This window comes from Polypterus senegalus, chromosome 4, assembly GCF_016835505.1.
Source record: "Polypterus senegalus isolate Bchr_013 chromosome 4, ASM1683550v1, whole genome shotgun sequence".
Taxonomy (NCBI): Eukaryota; Metazoa; Chordata; class Cladistia; order Polypteriformes; family Polypteridae; genus Polypterus; species Polypterus senegalus.
The window spans coordinates 184,654,859-184,673,956 of record NC_053157.1 but is presented as its reverse complement, the minus strand read 5'-3'; the positions used below and the strand labels follow the sequence as shown (position 1 = coordinate 184,673,956).

Below are 19,098 nucleotides of genomic sequence, written 5' to 3'. Positions count from 1 at the left end.
ATTCATTCAGCACTGTGACTGCTCTAAAATTATAAATTATTATTTTTAGCATCTACTTACATATAGAGTACAATAATGTCTGAACGCCCATCTGTCGACATTCAAAAAATTTTGGCCGTATTTTAAATGTGGTTCTAAAATTATGCAATGTAAATTTTTACACATCATGAGAAAATACTAGGAATACTACCAGTGTATAACCAAAACCAATACATTCTCATATGTTAAAAATTTAAACTCATCTGTTAAACATTCTCGAGTCATCAATTAAATATATAAAGTGTTTTAACAACCACTGCAAAATAACATTCTTGCTCTCCTACATAAAAACAGTTCCATGTATTTATTGTGTAACACTATTTTTATTCTCTCTCTGTGTAACTTTGACTTACTGCATTTAAAGAAATTGTTCCATGAAATAAACTACAGAATACATACACATTGTTATAATCTTTAACAGAGCATTTGCTTTTGTAAACACGTCTATGCACTTAGTGGAAGACTTGAATTCTTTGTCAATTTAAATCAATAAAAACTTTTTAAAATTTTTCATATCACCCTGCATGTAGAATGCGGCACTTGTCAACACTAAATTGTATTTTTAAGCATTTGCAACATTCTGAACATTGTCTATTTTTCTTAAATCAAAATGTGGTATATTTGCCCACAGAATTGCCATTTGCTAGATATTCTTTGTTTATTGCTTGTTAGATTTTAGAGATTGGAGTGCATAAAACTCACAGAAGAGCCACTGTCCGGATGGTGGAAAGACTATGACACCAACAATTATGCAATCAACCAACAACTTTGTAACTTAAACTCCAATGCCATATACGCTGTGCAACACTGTGCCTAACTTACTTCAGAACCAAAGTGAATAATGTACAGCATATCAGAAAAAGTAATAAGAGCACAGATCCTGGAGGAATTCCACTGATACTTTCAACCTACTCCCCTTATCTACACACTTTTTACCCTCTGCAGAAAAAAACAGCTTGAAATTGAGTTTAAATAACTGCTGAAGTCATTGGCTTCTAGCTTCAAGATTCATCTGTGCTGTAGAACCATAATGAACACTGAACAGCGTAAGTTATGACATATACGTCTAATGGAGTGGCTTGGCATGATTGTTTGTTCATAAAATATACAAACAACAGCCATTTGGATTTATTACGTAGGTATTCTATTGTTGTTTTCTTACATCAGTTTCCACAACCTTAAAACTGAGTAAGACTTACTGATCTATGATTATAAGGATCCATTTTGTAGGCATAGCAGCAGGGGAAGACATTTGGAGAACTGGTCAATGTTCAGTGTTTCAAGGAAAATGGAGCTTTAGATTATTACACAAGGAAAAACATTTTAATATGGAATTTTCTATTTGACAGGAGCAGAAGCTGGCATTATGTTCTGCTGCTGTTGTTGCCCATGTGCCTCATTGATGTTAACTTGAAAAAATGTTAGCAAAACTTCATAGACCATTCTAATTAACACGGAGTATTCTCCCACAGAACTGGCACTCAGTGGATGTTTTTTGTTTATTACAAAATAATCTTTAAACTGTAGACTTTATCATATTAACATTACAGGAGTGCAGTTGTTTAAGATAGTTGAACCATCACTACCAATAAAATACACCTCAAAGACCTTTACATCAAGCATCTTGACAATTTTAATGTTTCTTAAACAACTACTAAATGTACTTAATAAAGTGGCCTCTCTGAATAAATCCTTATTATTACCATAAACAGTAACATCCATCACTTTAGAAAAACATAAAAATTGCTATGTCTTAGTTAAGTTAATGACACTAATAAAAAACAAAACAAAAAAAAAAACAATAGCTTTGTGCTGCCAAGATAGTCAATTGTCCCACACAATTCTAAATTGGATTGGGTGGATGTGAGATATTATGTTGATCTCTTTTTTAACTGTCATTTATTTGTTTAATTTATGTGTGTCACTGTATCTTGTACTTCACTGTAGGTTTCTAAACTGGAAAACTAGCAAGCAAACATTTAATTGTATTGCATGGTATAACAACAAACTAAAGTGAACTGAAAACCTGAAAAGCTTATTTCAGTTGAGCATTACTAAACTATCACACACAGAATTTTACTCTGTGGCATAAAGTACATTCTCACAATGTCTGATGAATTTGGATCATAGCTCCAATGTTGCAGAGATCATATTTTTGCATAGCCCCACAATGTGACCAACATCAAAGAAAGAGAAAGCTCATGATGTCCAAATAACTATTCAGATTTCCCATTACTAGTTAATGTTAAAGGCTCACTTTAAATCTGTTACAAAAAGCTGGCATCTAGCTTATACTTTTTAGTAGCACACCATTTTCTCTGTCTGCTAAAATAGCACTGGTAGCATTAAAGGTAGAAAAAGAAAAGTCAGACTTAGTATTTAAGACAGGAAGCAGTCCACTGACAAAAAAAAAATAAAAAAAAAATTGCAGAATTTTAATAACTCAAACAATTGAAATCCCTGGTCAAAATTCAGGAGACAGTACATTAGACGTCAGGTACCGAGTCCTCATTTATTCAGGTATGGCACCAGGTCTGACATTTTGTCTCTTAAAGAAGTCAAACTTATTTTGTCACAATCACTGCATTTATTAAATGTGTTCAAAAGTGAAGCATATTTTATAAATTAAAAAATACCTACCCTGCTCTAGCTTTTTAAAAACTGAGATGAAGGGTACTGGGGTCCTGTTATACAGAAAAGCTTTAAAATATATTAAGTTTTTCAAGCCACTGATGTTACAGAGTACTGATCCCTGCCTGGAGATTATGCATATATCAGTTTATCTATGTTGTTTTAAAAAGGGGAAAAAAAGCGAAAAGCAAACCATCATTGTGAGATTCTGTGATTCAACCATTTTAAAAAGAGACCAGCTGTGTGCTTCCTTCACCAATTTGCCTATTCTTCCAATACCCAGAAGCGTTTTCCTTACTTTGCGAAGATACTGCCTGCTGCAGCTTGATTGAAAATTCATGTCTGTTTCACTGAGAGAGAATATTAAGCAAGCATGTAGCCAGAGCTTCAATCAACCCAGCTACAGGGGATGCACAACCCAGTGTGTTTCTTTGTGCCGGTCCCAAGCCTGGATAAATGGGGAGGGTTACGTCAGGAAGGGCATCCAGTGTAAAATTTTGCCAAATCAATATGTGGACAACAATACAAATTTCTATACCAGATCAGTCGATCCCCGGGTTAACCACTACCACCACCAGTACCATTAGCCAACAGGGTGCTGGTAGAAATTGGGCTGCTGTTGGTCGAAGAAGGAGAAGAAGAGGGGGGAGATGTGTCCGGAGGCAGCAGGAGAGGAGGAAGGTAAAGAGACTGGAACTAAGGGTAGGAACTTTGAATATTGGCTGTATGACTGGTAAGGGCAGAGATTTAGCAGATATGATAGAGAGAAGGAAGGCTGATATATTGTGCATGCAACAGACTAAATGGAAGGGGAGTAATGCCAGGTGGATTGGAGGTGGATTCAAATTGTTCTATCATGGTGTGGACAGGTAGAGAAATGGAGTAGGGGTTATTCTGAAGGAACAATATGTCAATAATGTTTTGGAGGTGAAAAAAGAGTGTCAGACAGAGTAATGATTACGAAGCTGGAAATTGGAGGTGTGATGATGAATGTTGTTAGTGCATATGCCCAGCAAGTTGGGTATGCGATGGATGAGGAAGAAGATTTTTGGAGTGAGTTCGATGAAGTGATGAACAGTGTGCCCAAGGGACAGAAAGTGGTGATTGGAGCGGATTTCAATGGACATGCTGGTGAAGGGAACAGAGGAGACAAGGAGGTGATGGGTAGGTATGGTGCCAAGGACAGGAATGAAGAAGGTTAGATGATAGTGGATTTTGCCAAAAGGATGGACATGGCCGTGGTGAATACTGTATGCATTTTAAGAAGAGAGAGGAACACAGGGTTACATACTAGAGTGGAGGAAGAGGCACACAGGTAGATTATATTCTATGCAATACAGTCAATCTGAAGGAGATTGAAGACTGCAAAGTGGTGACAGGGGAAAGTGTAGTTAAGCAGCATAGGATGGTGGTCTGTAGGATGACGGAGATCAAGAAGAGGAAGAGAGTTAGGGCAGAACTAAGGATCAAATGGCGGAAGTTGAAAAAGGAAGACTGCAACGTTGAGTTTAGGGAGAAGGTGAGACAGGCACTGGGAGGTAGTGAAGAGATACCAGACAGTTGGGAAACTACAGCAGATGTGGTAAGGGTGACAGCATGATGAGGAGTTGCATGAGAGGCTGGACACTAAGGAGGGAGAAAAGGACCTGTACTTTTGGCTAGACAGAGGGACCGGGCTGGGAAAGATGTGCATCAGTTTAGGGTGATAAAGGATAAAGATGGAAACATTCTCACAAGCGAGGAGAGTGTGTTGAGCAGATGGAAAGAGTACTTTGAGATGCTGATGAAGAGAACGAGAGAGAGAAGAGTTTGAATGACGTGGAGATAGTGAATCAGGAAGTGCAACGGATTAGCAAGGAGAAACTAAGGACAGCTATGAAGAGTATGAAAAATGGAAAGGCCGTTGGTCCAGATGACATACCTGTGGAAGCATGGAGGTGTTTAGGAGAGATTGCAGTGGAGTTTTTAACCAGATTGTTTAATGGAATCTTGGAAAGTGAGAGGATGCCTGAGGAGTGGAGAACAAATGTACTGGTGTCGATATTTAAGAATAAGAGGGATGTGCAGGACTGTAGTAACTACAGGGGGATAAAATTGATGAGCCATAGCATGACATTATGGGAAAACGTAGTGGAAGCTAGGTTAAGAAGTGAGGTGATGAGAAGTGAACAGCAGTATGGTTTCATGCCAAGAAAGAGCACCACAGATGCAATGTTTTTCTCTGAGGATGTTAATGGAGAAGTATAGAGAAGGCCGGAAGGAGCTGCATTGCATCTTTGTGGACCTGGAGAAAGCATATGACAGGGTGCCTTGAGAGGAGCTGTGGTATTGTATGAAGAAGTGGGGAGTGACAGAGAAGTACATAAGAGTTGTACAGGTTATGTATGAGGGAAGTGTGACAGTGGTGAGGTCTGCAGTAGGAGTGAGAGATGCATTTAAGGTAGAGGGGGGATTACATCAGAGATCGGCTCTGAGCCCTTTCTTATTTGCAGTGGTGATGGACAGGTTGACAGATGAGATTAGACAGGAGTCCCAGTGGACAACAATTAAGTCCCAGTGGACTACAGTTATCATATGTATTATGCTGCATTCACTGGATTGACAAGAACAACTTAGTGGGATAGTGTTATGTATATATAAGAATTTAAGACTAAATATAAGGTCTATTTAAGTTAAATATAATTGCATTGAATGTGTGATGTGCCTGCACGTTGGTATAAGGTGCATGTTACTGCTGGAACTTGTTTCACACATAAAATGATGGAAGTTTGATAATTGATGCATTTGTGTCAGTCTTTATTAATATATTAGTATACTGTTGGTTTAAGTGTAAAAACACAACAGATAGAGTGTAAATAATTAGATAAATTTACCTGTTTTACAATTGATCCTCCAGTGTTTTCCTAAAGGCATTGTCTGCTGAAATATTTCCACAGCCATTTTTTTGCAGTCCACAGAAAATACCCTCAACACTGTTTCACTGAATGACTTCAAAAGAAAAAAGTGACACTGTAGTACAAAAGCATTTCTTTAACTGGGGATCAGATAATGAATAAAGATGTCACTGATAAACAGTCTTCTTATAGAACTTAAGATCTAATATTTTAACATATTAGAGCACTGGCAGAATAACATTTATATATATATATATATATATATATATATATATATATATATATATATATATATATATATATATATATATATATATATATATATATATATATATCATGCAATATCAAAAAACCCTAGAATTTATCTAATAAATAAGAATGCTGAGAATATAGTGTCTTTTCTTTTTTTGTAATTGTTTCACAGTGGGGCTTTATTAAACAGACAATCACACTTTACAGCGAGCACCACTTGAAATTATTACACTAACATCAATTCATACATTTTCTTACTAACAGACTTATTTCCAATCCATAGTATGGGTACTTTTATCAGATAAAAAAAGCTTAAACTAACTCTGTCATCTACCTTCATAAGTATTCTGGGTACCTGCCTAACCTGAGATATATTTGTGTGTGTGTGTGTGCGTACGCATGCGCATATACATCTCCATACACACAACAGATTTCTGGCTATGTGCATCTTACTTGCCCTGTCAAAATAATGCTTTTTTCCATTACATCTGTCAGATGATCAAATATTATGAAAAGAGGGTAACATTGTATTGTGTGAACAACGGATATGAAGATACATGCTTTTCTTCCTAAATTGCAATGTAAAAGGAGATTTTATGAAATACTGAAAGATGAGGACAACTGTGGAACTGACAGAATATTCACAAGTCTAGCAAAATTAGAAAAAGAGGAAAAGTAGACCAAAAAAGCTCAAACACTAACAAAGTATTTTGTGAGGATGGTTGGCATGAAAGGTAGCTGATTTGCTTTACTGTAGACAAAAGGATGAGGTGGCAAAATAGCAGAAAAAAAAGATGATCAAGCACTTGAAAATAAGAGGTCAATTTATTTATTAGGAATGTAATGCAATTTTACTAGCTAATCTATTATTAATGTCTTTATATCAGTCACTGTTAAAAAGTAACTGTTCAAAACAATCTTACCCGAATGTAGGCAGTGCCTTCCACAACTTGTGATGCTAATGCTTGTTCTTGATGTATTATTAATATATCACATGGAGGAGAGACATAGTCTTCTTTTGGCTTGAAACTTTCTATAAGTGGCAGAAGTCTTTCTGCCTCCTTCTTTAGAATCTATAATACACAGAATACACAAAGGCTGTTGACTCACAAAACTCACAATCGTGAACAAAAAAGTAACCTTTAAGTATTGAATAAAATATTTCAAAGGTAAATAAAATAATTTATCAGTTTTTGGCAATAACTCTCCTCCTCTTTTGTTCATTTATCACCAAAATCCATATGTCAAAATGTACTCTTCTACATAAATTAGAATTATATTGTTTTAATCTAAATTAGAACCAAAAAACAATGAGTTCCAAATCCTATAACTTTATTACCAGACATAAAAGAACGTTCTGCTAGATATTTCAAGGTTTAAATGCCTTTGACCATTTTTAACTTTTAACTTCATGAGCGGCATGTTTTCCTTCTCTCCCAAATGACATAAAGTATAAATTATATAATTATCCATTCTACTATTTATTGAACCCACTTAATCTAAATTTAGATTTATAAGGAGGTCCCGACTATCCCAGCAAATTCAACCATAAGGTAGGCAACAACTGTGTGAGTGGCATAAATCCATCAGTGGATACAAATGAACACACCCAGACATTTATAAATGGCCTAGTGTAACGTTACCACTTAAATAAACACACATATCTTTGGGATACAAGATGAACACTGGAGCACTTTGAGGAACCTCCATACCGAAAAAAGAAAGAATGTACAGGTTCCGCACAGGCAGTGACCATGTTTCCTTGAGATGTGAGGCAGCAGTGGCTATTGCACCATCATGCAATACTGCTTTAAATGTTATATGCTGTAAAACATTTTACATATTTGCTTTAATATATTTTATATATATATTGCTTTTTAGGCCGGGGTCACAAAAGTAAGGTTTCAGCTCTATGCACAAAATGTGAAGGTAAGCTATTGCTTTTTGTTCATTAAATAGGTGCCCATTCCCAGTTAACACTACACGATACACCAAACAAGGCAATCTATGATGGGTAGGTCTAACTGTCGCATACTGGATACTTGAAAGTACAGTAAGCTTCTGACCATCTACACTTGGTTTATTACATAAAGAAACACTTATATGTCAATCAGATTCTTACAAAGCATTACCTATTGTCGGATTAACCCTTTATGAGATTTACTTTTGAAACTCAATGGAGAGACATTTTTTGGCAAAAGCATTTCAGAAACAAAAATATAAGGCTTTTGATACACTGGAATACCTGCCTACCTTGGAACTAGGATCCTTTCAAAATTACAAATTTATACTGTTTTTGCCACCTTGGTGACAGATGCTCTTATTCTGCAAATTACAGAAGCTCTTTTACTAAATACTCACAGACAGGGTGTTTGACAACTGTATCATGTAAATGACCTGCACAAGAGACTGCCCAATGTTGCTAGTGTAAAGACACTGTATAATTATGCATTCTTAATATTTACATTCCAGATTTTGTCTTTTCTTCACTTAAAAATATTCAATCTAATGCTTTAAAGTAAAACGTTACACTATTCCGGATGAATAAAGCTATGGCAAAACCACAAGCAAGTTAATTATTTTGCATTGTACTCTAAATATACTGTCTGTTCTGACCTTGAGTGTAGAAATAAAACCATCACTAGAAAATTACATTTCCAACAGCTAACAGGAGTACTAGAACTAGGCCTATACTTATAAAAAAGAATTCAGCTTATTGCATTATTAAATAAAGGGCAGATATTAGTTATAGAATGGATGACTATCATAATCAACTTTTATTTACTTCTGAATTGTAACTACATAGACAGTTTCCTAATCAACTAGAAACAGATATAGTAATATCAAGAAACTAATAAAAACAGACGACGCCTCATTAATAAACCTTCTACAAATATTACATGTTGTGGAGTAGCATTTAACATTTTTCTGACTACCCACACTGAGCCTTATACAAATGTCTTAAAGTTACAAACAACTCTGAACATGAGTGTCAAGCTTGAAAAACATTTTCATTACATTACAATTGCAGAATACAAATAAATTAGGATATCTGTATTATTTTTTCAAATTTGTCACAGCACATAAAAATGTCTTATTTGTGCAATACTTGAGAAAATATTAAAAATTATATATAATGCAGTTTGGCGAGTAATTAAGTGCATGACATTTTTAATTTCCCTTAAAAACTATGCGATATACATTTAGAAAGCAATCAGTCTGAAAAACTAGCAAGCTTTTGTCCCTATATAGCAGTGAAGCAAAAGCAATTAACAGAATAACAGTATAACTTACGTAGGCCAGTCTGACTGAGTAAAAATTTTAATCATTGAAAGAACGTTATAAAACTGAACAAAACAAAAAAAAAAAAAAAACTAAAATAAAACCCAAAGAACACTTTTTGTGTGTGTGTGTGTGTGTATGTGTTTAGGGCAGTGAGGATCTTGTCTTTCAGTTTGATACAGTTTTTTATGTATATACATTTAAGTAGAGCAGAGATGAATGATACCATGGTAAATGCCATGTATAGCCCTATTCTGATTAGCGAAACAGATATATTGGACAAGGTTAACAGACATACCTGTAGACTTCTCTGCGAGTAACCTGGATATTTGGCCATGCAAACCCATAACAGAGTTACACTTTATGAATTTTGTGTTTCTGGTCAGGAAAATCCTGGGCTTAGGATTTAAGAATTTATTTAGAACTGTTGACCAGCCAAATGTACAGTTTTTCCATACAAACGTGGAAAAAGTTATTTTTAAAGGAATAATGTAACTGAGTTGCTTTTAGAAGTAATTTTACCCGCAGTGCTTTGAGAGATGCATTCTCTATCCTTGTGTTCTGAATCACGGCAACTGCTGATGATGTTTTGTCTTTTATTTTGATGAGATCAGAGTGCTTTTCCAAGGGACAACTTCATAAGTGGACTCATAAGACAACTTCACAAGTGGACTCGCACATGTAAACAGAGGTTTGTAAGAAGCCAGGTTTCTGCCCTAGTTGGTTGCTAATCTTAAACCAGTTTCCTATGTGTATATAAACACACTCATTGTGAGCAACTATCACCTTATGGAGAGAAAACTAATTTCTTACAGTCATGACTTCACATTTTACCTTGAAGTGCATCTAACTACTCCAGTTCTGTTTATTGATGATGTACATTACACTACAGTACATGTATTATAAATTTTGATGAGCAAAAGTATGAGCTTCATTTTTATGTTGTTTAGGGGTACTAATTTTAGTATGTTGTTACACAGAAATACATAGTGCTCTCCACTATTATTGGCACTCCTTGTAAAAATTAGTAAGAAGGGTTATAAAAAAAAAAAAATCACTGTTTGCTGAAGAACCATCATCTTGCACTGTAAAAATGACAAACATCTGATACATACACGATGAAACAACCCGGGATCCCAATTGGCAACAGCCCAGGCAGACACGCGGTCCAGTCCCACCCTGTGGAATGGCCCTCTATCTGCCGCAGCCAGGTGTTAGGTGGGTGATCCCATGGCCTGGTCCGCCACTCGGGTGCCCAACAATGAGGATCTTACAAGCTGTATCATCCTCGAGGAAACGCACCACATGGCCATAGTGTCGTAACTGATGCTCCCTCACAATGCAGGTAATGTGCCTCATTTGGGACTCCATGAGCAACCGCTCATTCGACACAAAGTCAAACCAACGGTACCCAAGGATTTTCCGGAGAGACACAGTACCAAAGGAGTCCAGTCTTCGTCTCAGGTCACTGGATAGAGTCCATGTCTCGTAACCATGTAGCAAGACCGGAAGCTCCAGGACTCTAAAGACTTGGACCTTTCTCCTTTTGCATAGATATCAGGAGTGCCACACATCCCTTTCCAGTGACCTCATGACCCTCCATGTTCTCCCAGTCCATCTACCGACTTAATAGGAAGAGTCACCAGAGACATGAATGTCAGTGCCAAGGTAAGTAAACCTGTTGACAAGGTCAACAAACTCTCTGCAGACAGACACACTGCTGAGGTCATTAAAGGCCTGGATCTTGGTTTTTATCCAGGACACTCACAAGCCCAGACACTCAGACTCCTCGCTCAGTCTCTCAAGCACACCCGATCACAGCTTCCATTGACTCTATGAAGATCACAGCATCATCAGCAAAGTCAAGATCCATGAATCTTTCTTCACCAACAGATGCCCCACAACCGCTGGACCCCACGACCTTGCCCAACACCCAGTCCATACAAGCATTGAACAGAGTAGATGCAGGAACACATCCCTGACGAACCCCAGAATCAACTGGGAAAAACACAGAGGTTCTGCCTCCACTCTGCACAGCACTAGCAGTACCAGTGTATAGGACGGCCATGATATCCAGCAACCTCAAGGGGATCCCGCGAATCCTGAGGATGTCCTACAGGGCAGATCGATCAACTAAGTTGAACGCTTTGCAAAAATCGACAAATGCTGCAAAGAAACTCTGCCGATATTCGTGTTTGCGCTCCATGAGAACCCTCAATGCCAGGACGTGGTCGATGTTAAACATCTTAGGTGTAAAACCAGACTGTTCTGGTCGCTGGTAGGTGAGCAAGTGATCACGGATCCTATCGAGGATGACCCTAGCAAGGAACTTACATGGCACAGAGAGCAGGGTTATTCCCCCTGTAGTTGCCACAATTCAGGCGATCCAGATAGGGATGACAAGTCCCATTTTCCAGTCAGTTGGGATGATGCAAGTCTCCCAAATAGAAGCAAAGATTGCTTGCAATATCAGGAGGACAGCCTTAACAGCAGCCTGGAGAAGTTCATCCCTCAACTGGTTCTCCACTTGTGCAATCTCAGTGAGAGGCAAATTGGAGGATCCTCTTCCTCATCAAGAAATAAATATTTTTAACAAAAACACATGAGCCACAATTGTTGGCACCCTTGGAAATTAATGTACAACAATATAACTGAAGCATGTTTTCCATTTAAATTGGACATTAAGTTGATTGGAGTGTATAGGAACTTTATTTCTTGATGAGGGCTTTGTTTTACTTTGAATGAACTAGTTTCCATTAAAAGTGAGATGTTTCTTATTGTCAGCATTGTCTTAACTGTATGCTTTGTGTCATTGCCCCAGTCTGAACTTGTGTGTACTTTGGAGAGCAGGCTTTCTTTAAGGTCCTCTGTGTTTTTAGCTGCATTCATCCTCTCAATTCTGACTACTATTCCTCTTCGTGTTATCAAGAAGCACCCCCATAGCCTGATGCTACCACCATCATGCGTCAACTGTAGGGATGGTATTAGGTAGGCAATGTGTAGTGCCTGGTCTTCACCAGACATAGTGCATGGAGTTCTGCTCAAACAGTTCAATTTTTGTCCCATCAGACAATTTTTTTCTCATGCTCTCAGAATCCTTTAAATGCCATTTGGCAAACTTTTACTCAAGTACATTTCATCTAGCCACTCTACAATAAATGCCTGATTCATGGTTGTCCTTCCAATTGGTTCACCTCTCCCAGCAGATGACTTCTGAATCATTCTGAATGTTAAGAGTAACCATGGGTCCTTGGTTAGATCCCTAATCATGGTCCTTCTTGCCCAGTGGTTTGGTTGTTCCAGACTTCTTCTATTTCACAACATGAGGCCACTGTGCTCCTTGAAACATTCAAAGAACTGGAGAGGGTTTCATACCCTTGCTCTGATCTGTGTCTGTGAATCCCAGGTTGATTGTAGCTAGAATAGTTCTCTTGAAACTAGGTCATTGATAGTCATGAACTGAGGAATAACAAGCAAAGGTATGATATAAAGTGGTCAGTGCCTTTTATTTTCAAACAATAATCAAGGCAGCATCCAAACTAAAGTGTGGTACTGTCTTCAACAAATAAATAAAAAAATAATCCATATTAAAACAGCGTATCTGTGGAGGTTATAATTCTAATAAATAAATAATTCACTATTAAGTCAAAATCAAGATTTAAAACACAGCCAAGATCGGTTCCCTCCAAAACTGGAGCCCCAGTGCATCTGTCCACATCTCTCATGTCCCACTGCCATCCCTCAGTGTTCATGAGACCTCCTCCAGAGTGATTGGCCACTCCTTTTCCTATGCCATGTTCAGCAGGAGTGACCCTACCCACAGAGTGCTGCTGCTCCACATGGGGTTTCCTCCCTGGCCAACATGTCTCCTCTCTACTGCACAGGCTCTATCATGATCCTTTTTTCCCTCTCTCTCCTTCCCGCTCCTTATTCCCCAGGCGCCTTTTAGACTTTGTGGGCACAGGTGCTCAACCTAACAACCAGCGGAATGTCAATGGAGAAGAGCCGAGCTGCTTGTGCTTACACGTAACAAGCTATCAGCTTGCTTCCCTACTGAACATCCCGTGGCTGCACAGCTTCACAACACAGTGCACCTACACACACAAAACAGCTGGTGAACTGTTTCTATACTAAAAATCATACACTGCCATTGACCCCTAATGTGTTTCACCAAATTTGAGGTCTATAAAGAGTTCCTTGGAGTTCATGGCTTGGATTTTGTCCTGATATGCAGTATCAATTGTGGGACCGTTATATAAACTGGTGTTTGTCTTTCTAAACAATTTCCCACCTCTATTTCTTAACTTTTAAATATAGTGATCAGTTTGTACAGTAAGCTTTGTATAGCAATTTAAAGTGTGGGATACTGTGAAGGATGGAATATAATGAGAACTTAATCATGAAATTATCAGAAATGATTAATTAACTTATGCATCAATCCATTTTCTGTACTTGTTTTTTTAGGGACATACAGTAATAAACCAGAACCTTGCATGCAGCTATGGATTCAAAGCAAGAGCTAGATTACCAGTAAGCAGTAGAGTATACTAATATGTACTGCCTCATTCATAGGATCAATTTTAGATTGCCACTCAATTTAATAGTATACCTTCAAGTCATTTAAAACTGGACACCACAAAGTGAACAGATATGAGAAGACAGAGAACATGCATACATCAAAATACTGTAGTAAGACATCAATCTGTGAAGTAGCAGCTTTTCCATTTTGCCATGGAACTACCTTATACTATTACTTGATGAATTTAATAAATCCAAAGCTAAACGTTAGAAAAGGTGATTTAAACTTTTGGCAGTTACAATATTTACAAAAGCAAGCAAGTACAAGCATTTAAATGTAATGTTGTATTAGCATGTATCCAGTTTTTTTTTTTTTTCCCAGTGCCCTTGCTCTGCAGCCAAAACTTCTGCCTTCAAGATCGATTCCCCTTCAGACAAGTGTATTAATAAGGCCATCAGGGAGACCAAGGACAGCATGAACATCTAGATTAAACTGTCACTCATACTACATTTATGAACTGGACTTGCCTTTCCTACAAAAATCAATTATATTGGCATTTGCCGCAGAAATTTAGAAACTCACTTTGATCCACTAGTCACCTTTTTCCTCTACTGTTAAACAAAGTCAATAATAAATTAGCAACTCGCTAACCTTTTTACCTAATACACTACATTTCTGCTTTAATTATTAACTTTAATTCCTATGGTGACCTTCGAAACCACATGAAGAAATGCATATAAATAACTTTAAACTTTTTAAAACATTTAGTAATAGTAGCTTTAGATGGAACATTACTATATTTAATCTGTCAAACTTCATGCTGAAGCTAGATTAAAACATTTACACCGTAATTATGGTTGTAGTGTATTAATGGCACAGATAAAATACTTTTAAAATTGTTACTAGGTATGATCATTCTTTTTGCTTAGGGTGCCAGTACATCCAATAGCTTCACTGACAGTTAAGTACACCTAACTAGCATAACCCACAGAAACACAAGGAGAACATACAGACTCTACATGGACAATAACCAGCTGCAGGACTCAAACCTCAGACATTGAATCCATGAGAAAATATTGCTACTTACCACCCTTTCTCAAACATAAATAGGACAAAATGATTGTATTCCCATGTTTGGTGCAGTGATAAAATAGAAGCAAAGGCACTGTATTTTTAAGGCCTCACAATATTGAAGGGCTAACTATAGATTTAATTAATAAAAAGAAGTAGCAGCAGATTCTGTGCAGGGGTGACCACTGTTCCACTTTCCCAGTCCATTTTGGCGTCTTGGCGGTGATCTCATCAGACCTGCCTACACTGCAAAGAATCTTGGTGTCATTTTTGATTCCTCCCTTTCTTATTCCACCCACATAAATCACATTAAGAAACTTTCTTACTTTCACCTCCGTAACATATCCCATGTTCGCTCTTTCCTCTACTTTTCTAATGCGGAGAAACTTGTCCATGCTTTTATCACATTCCACATCGATTATTGTAACTTGCTGTTGGCAGGTGTCCCTTCTAATTTTATATCACAGCTCCAGCTTATTCAAAACTAGGCTGCAAGAGTCTTTACTCGAACCAGCAGCAGTGAGCACATCACACCCACCCTGCTCTGTCTTCACTGGCTCCCTGTTTCTTACAGAATCGAATATAAAATCCTACTAATAACCTACAAAGCCTTAAATAACCTCGCACCAAACTACATCAGTGATCTTCTCCATCACTATATGCTTGCCCGCCCAGTAAGGTCCTCTGATTCTGGCAATCCTTTTGTGCCCCACACTAATCTTCACTCCATGGGTGACAGGGCCTTCAGCTGTATAGCACCCAGACTCTGGAATGACCTACTGAAATTAATCAGATCAGCTGACTCCATGAATTCCTTTAAAAACAACTTAAAACTCATCTGTTCAGTAAGTCTTTTAGCTTTATTTGAGTTTATTACCCTTCTCTCAGTTTACCTCTCTGTCAAGATGCTCATATAACCTGTGTGTGTGTGCTAGACCATCAATTGTGTTGTCTGTTAGGCTTTTCTCTGAATTTACTGTCTTAATCTTCTTTATTTATTTATTTAGTTTGTACAATGCTATATACTGTATACCCTGCTGTTCTCTCTTAAACTCTGTGAAGTGCCTTGAGCATGGGAAAGGCACTATATAAATAAAATGTATTATTATTTATTATTATTATTATTATTCTCTGTGTACAATTCTGTTAATTTAAGGCAGACATCATCAAAAAATGTACCAATTCCTATGTTGTGTAGGTATTTGAGGTGATTTAATTGGTATTATTTAATTATTGGTGCTTCAAAAAGACAATTATCTTATTGCTAAAGAAAATAAATAATTTCATTATTGACTAATGACACTCACTGGCATTGCAATAACAATGATGATATGCAAACTGCAATTTGTTCTAACACCAATATATATATATATATATATATATATATATATATATATATATATATATATATATATATATATATATATATATATATATATATATATATATATATATGGGATGCACAGAAATGAAATGCTTGGCCGAAGGCCGAATACCGAACGCGGTGTTTCGCATTTTTTTTCCATTTATTTTGCCAAATTTTTCACCATTACAATAATTAAATAGTAAAAATTTGCTTTTTACTATTTTGTGTTGCTTTTCAGAGAAATAAATCAAATAACAAAAATACAATTTCAAAATATTTATTTAACACTGAATATATTTTTTTTAACATTCCAGCAGATATTATACAAACAAAGCACAATATAACTTAAAATAAATAAATTAGTAAAATAAAAAAATATTTTTATTTGGATATCTTTGAAGCACCCCTTCTTGAATAGCCTATGTTAGGCCTATAACGGACTACTGAAAGAATGTAACTCTGTATGTCTACAACAACAAATGTGCATTGAATAGTGCAAAAAATGTGGATGAACCCACAAAAAATGAATAACTGTCCTAGACATAAGCCTACTTAGCCTACTTCTTCAGGAAAAGGTTCTTCTTTATGAAAAGTAGCTTCTCTGCTTTCTCACATGAAAGTCGGTTCCTCGTCTCATCGATGACATGAGATGCAGCACTAAACAGTCTCTCGCTGTCGGTGCTTGTGCATGGAGCAGACAAGTACCTGCAGAATAGTTGAAATTTTTATTGCAGTTTTCTGACAGTTGCTCATTTCAAAACGAACAATGTCTTCAAGATAATGAAATGGTTGAAAACCAGTGTAGGCCTACTATTTTACTACACTGAAAATAGTTACATTTTCACAAAATACATAATATAAAATATAGGTAGTAACACTTTACAATGTTTCCTTTTGTTAACATTATTGCATTAACTAACAATGAGCAATACATTTGTTATGGTATTTATTAATCTTCGTTAATGTAAGATAATAAAAAATATTTAGTTCATGTTAGTATAAGTGCATTAACAATTTTAACAAATAGGCCTACCACTTTTGATACTTTTAATTCAAAAATTAAAAATGTGATACTTAGTTTTAATACTGTATTAGTAAATGTTAACATTAAGATTAATAAATGCTTTTAATAAGGGTTTTTCATTGTTAGTTAATGTTAAAAATAGAAACTACTTATAAAGTGTTACCATAATCCAAAATATAAATAAAATCTTAAATTAAATTTCCCATAGAAGTAGCCTACCTGCGTGCCATCTGTGCCAGGTCGGGAAAGCGGCCTTGATTGGTCCTCCAAAATTTGAGAGGGTTATTGCTCCTGGGGATGGGGACTTCTGAGAGATAACCATCTAACTGTTGAGCGGTTGAGCTTGTCCTCTGTCTTGCAAATGGGTTATTCTCTTGGAGGATCTCATCGAACATGTCAGACAGCGAGACTGTGCGCGGCTCATCTGTAGTACGAGCCCGTTTACTCTCTGCGCTGTTTTCATCTCCTGCGCTGTGCATCACCTGATCGTCTCCATTACCTAGCGGCTTTCCCAAATCCAACTCGGCCTGGATCATTTCTCGTGTGCGCAGCTTTTTCCCCACATCCAAGTAATGATCTTTATATCGTGGATCAAGCACAGTGCGATGCAGTACAGGGGTTCTGAGTCCGCCTGACTAAATTGTGTGCTGACAGCTTCCAAGAGCGCACTTTTAGTTGTTTTAACTCCGTGGTCTGTTTCAGCCTCTTTGTTTAAAAGACGCTTTAGTGCTGCAAGTAAAGGTATGACGTCTGCCACAGATGCATCAGATGAGCTTATCTCTTGTGTTATCTGCTCAAAGGGGGCGAGAAGAGAGAGAACGTTCTCGATTAACACCCACTGGTATGCGGTGAATGTCGCGGGCAGGTCATGATCTGCTATGTATGTAGCCAAGACTCGCTTTTGCGCAAAAAGGCTTTCCAGCATATAATATGTACTGTTCCACCTTGTGCTCACATCTTGTTGGAAACGTTTTTGTGGCGTTCCGAACTGTTCTTGGATAGATTGTAGGCGCGCATAGGCAAGCGGTGAATGTTTAAAATGGCCAACAATTTTCCTGCCTATCGCTATCACATCTGCTATACTGCGCTGACTCAACAATCTCTCGTTGACCGCCAGTTGAATTGTGTGTGCCATACAACGTATGCCTTTCAGATCACTATCTTCCATGGCTTTAGCCATATTTCTTGCGTTGTCACTGACTACCGCATGCACTTTAGATCGGTCGATACGCCAAGTGTCAAACATGTTGGCGAACGCCTGATATGGCTACAGCTGTATGGGACCCTCTAAACTCTTGTGAGTGAAGCACAATCTTTTGTAGCTTGAAATCTGTGTCGATCCACTGCGCAGTTAAACTCAGCATACTGGTGGGGCTCACATCCGAGCTCCAAATATCAGTCGTGAAGCTGAGGGCTGCAATATCTGTAGCCAAGAGCTCATGGACGCGAGTTGAAACGACGTTATACATCTCAGGTAAGCACACGTCTGAGAAATGCCGGCTACTAGGCATGGTGTAACGGGGCTCAATATGGTCTATAAGCCTGTGAAATCCAACATCCTCTACAACAGAGAATGGTTGATCATCCAATGAGATGAATTCTATTATCCTTTTAGTAATACCTTTAGCTTTGGCACTGTCATTGGCAAACTTTTTTGCCTTTTCTAAGAAGTCAGCCACAGATGGAGTGGGTGTCCTAGGACTGGGAGGAGCTACTTTCCTTTTCGCTGCTGCTGTTGCTGTAGCCGCCGCCATGTCTTTCTCATACTCTGCATGATGTTCGGGGTGTCTTGATTTTAAGTGATAAATTAAACTTGAAGTGCTGTACATTTTTGCAGATGCACCCCCTCTGGACAATTCAGCAGAACAGTGTCTGCAAATGGCCGTTTTTACCTCTTTCTCTGACGCTTTAAAGTGCTTCCACACTGCTGACATTTTTGCTGCATAAAGCGCGCGCCTCTCACTCTACGCGGGTTACTATTTGATCGCGTCATTAAAAGCGTCATTGTTCGCAAAATTTA

General features: G+C 37.5%; 2 protein-coding genes across 2 annotated transcripts in view; both read right to left on the bottom strand.

The window, feature by feature from the left end:
* The window catches only part of ccdc142 (coiled-coil domain containing 142), a 121,676-nt gene that overhangs the window by 20,111 nt on the left and 82,467 nt on the right, over positions 1-19,098 (bottom strand). The window contains exons 9-10 of the mRNA XM_039751767.1: positions 6,740-6,889; positions 5,544-5,658 (exon numbers count right to left, since the gene is read on the bottom strand). Coding sequence (XP_039607701.1) covers positions 5,544-5,658; positions 6,740-6,889 — 265 coding nt within the window. The remainder of the gene's footprint in view (positions 1-5,543; positions 5,659-6,739; positions 6,890-19,098) is intronic.
* On the bottom strand, positions 16,597-17,671 carry LOC120527863 (zinc finger BED domain-containing protein 4-like). Its single transcript, XM_039751769.1, has 2 exons — positions 17,298-17,671; positions 16,597-16,759 (listed from the first exon to the last, which is right to left on the bottom strand). Exons 1-2 carry the CDS (start codon positions 17,612-17,614, stop codon positions 16,612-16,614), a joined length of 465 nt encoding a protein of 154 aa, XP_039607703.1. The 5' UTR covers positions 17,615-17,671; the 3' UTR covers positions 16,597-16,611.